Source organism: Aplysia californica, unplaced genomic scaffold (assembly GCF_000002075.1).
Source record: "Aplysia californica isolate F4 #8 unplaced genomic scaffold, AplCal3.0 scaffold00840, whole genome shotgun sequence".
In the NCBI taxonomy this organism is placed as follows: Eukaryota; Metazoa; Mollusca; class Gastropoda; order Aplysiida; family Aplysiidae; genus Aplysia; species Aplysia californica.
The window spans coordinates 208293-210787 of NW_004798110.1; the positions used below are offsets into that span (position 1 = coordinate 208293).

The following is a 2495-nucleotide window of genomic DNA, read 5'->3' on the forward strand; positions in this document are numbered from 1 at the left end:
GAGGGAGGGAGAAAGAGAGAGGGGGGAGGGAGGGAGGGAGAAAGAGAGAGAGAGAGTGAGAGAGAGAGAGAGAGAAAGAGAGAGAGAGAGAGAGAAAAGAGAGACTGACACACGAATGCAACACGCGCTCTCACTATGTTAATAGTTCTTCACAGCTAGTGGCAAACCCTTGGAGCGCATCATTGTATCGCTCAACACAGCCTTCACGAAGAGAAAACAAGTATAAAAAAACAAAACAGTACAGACTGCGGAGATTCTATACGTGTATGAATGTGTAGTGTGTAACAGCCAGCACGTCTAAAAGTGCAAGATGCAGATGGCATGGCTGATAAACTTAACAACTTTGGGAGTTGTTCATCTCGTTGTGTTTCGGCGTTGTTGTTGTTGCTGTTGCTGTTGCTGTTGCTGTCGTTGTGGCGCTGTTGCTGTCGTTGTGGCGCTGTTGTTGTTGTTGTTGTTGTTGTTGCTGGTGTTATCGCGGTTGTTTTCGTATGGATTTTTAAAATGTTAATGTTTTTCGTTTATTTTGTTTTGTTGTTGTTGTTTATTTTAAGACAAAGTGCTCAATTCCATAGTACAGAATAGTGGGAAGACAAGGAATACCATAACAAAGGCTAGCCCAGAACAGAGAAAGGTGGAAAGTGTTTGTCCGTGGCCTATACCCCGGTGCAGGGTGAGAAAGGCAATGATGATGATGCTCAATTTCATGCCCTTTATCAGACAAATATAAGAAACAACAGACACAGAAAAACAGCAAAATAAACAGACAGATAGCAAGACAGCTACACAGACATAGCAAGACAGCAAGACAGACAGATATCAAGACAGCTTGGCAGACAGATAGCAAGACAGCTAGGCGGCCAGACAGATAGGTGGGTAAGTTGGTAGTTAGGTTGCTAAGGATTATCTAGATGACTTAGCAAGTTAAAGTAATGAGATCGTAAAAGCTCATCAACTCCACAAAGGCAGGGGAAAAAAGGCTCAAACTCAGCCTTGATCTTGATCATGGGCGTCGTGTAACACCAGAGAGTTTACAGTAATACAATATTATACTGTAAACCCTCTCTGGTAACATTCCTCCTCGCCATCTCTCGATCTCCGCATTGCAGATCACACAGGCGCACTGGGGCCATTCCATGAAAAATGAAACTGCAGCGACACACATTACGCGGGGGTGATGACTTGCTGAAAAATGTCTAAACTAGTAAACTGTGACAGGAATTTTTTGTTTGTTTGTTTGTTTGTTTGGTGTTTTTCTTTTGTTTGTTTGTTTGGTGTTTTTCTTTTGTTTGTTTGTTTCGTTGTTAGGGAATGCTTGCTTCTATGAAAAAAAAAGGAGAAAAAAAAAAAGAACAGCTCCATCACTCCTTAAGATGCGCAGCAGATTGTCATTTCCACGTTATATTATGTGTAATTGGAATTTCCAATTTTCCTGGAATGGCCGGCCCACTGTTATTCTCATCGCAACACCGGCAGTATTAAAATGTATTAATAATTTATCATTATGATGATTATTATGATTATTATTATTACTGTGAGCAACACGAGACAACGTCTACAGGACGACTACGTGAGTCGGGGGTAGCTAGACGTAATGACGAGTAGTAAGTACATGTAGTACAGCTGCTGAACCACTGAACGAGCACGAATCATGACCGCAACACACAAGAGGAGATGGAAAAACAAAGACTTACCACCCGTTCTTTTGACGTTTTGCTCTTATTCTTCAAACCAGAAGAAAACAAACAGACAAATAGATAATATAAATAATTAATTGTTTTGTGTTCAAAGTCTCAATCAACATTAATGACGAAAGATTATTCAATTTTTTAAAGATCACACACACACACACACACACACACACACACACACACACACACACACACACTTTCATACAAACAAATAAACATAATACATGTACACACTTCAAACCAGAAGAAAACAAACAGACAAATAGATCTATATAAACAATCAATTGTCACGACAGACATAACAATAATAATATGTTACTATGGAGTTAGTTTTGTGTTCAAAGTCTCCATCAACATTAATGACGAGAGGTTATTCAATTTTTTTTAAAGATCACACACACTTTCATACACACAAATAAACATGATATACACAAACTCACATAAACGAAGATAAGGGGTAGAAAAGCCAACGAAACACGTTTGAGCAGAACTGGCATCTGCAGCAAACATTAACATGGTCATGATTCAAAACAAACAGGACGCAACAGAAGACAGCTTACCTTTTGTGTAAAACTTTAAAAAAAACATCACGAAACAAATAATGTACAAAGGCGAAGAAATAAAGGCATGAATGTAATTTAAAAACAAAGAAAATAATATTTAATTAAACCCTGTAAAACATTACGATGAACAATATACTTTTAAAAAACCCAATAAACCTTTCCTTTCTAAAATCCAAAATATGAACCTAAAAAGAACTTTTGGGCCGGTAATTAAAAATACTGAGGCATTTTCCAGAAGGGG

At 38.4% G+C, this 2495-nt stretch overlaps 1 protein-coding gene across 1 annotated transcript in view; it reads right to left on the reverse strand.

Annotated features, from left to right (window-relative positions):
• Positions 1-2495, reverse strand: part of LOC101846540 (PDZ and LIM domain protein 7) — a gene marked incomplete in the record, with an annotated part of 76031 nt that overhangs the window by 38516 nt on the left and 35020 nt on the right. Inside the window, 1 exon segment of the mRNA XM_005110009.3 lies at positions 1695-1724. Coding sequence (XP_005110066.2) covers positions 1695-1724 — 30 coding nt within the window.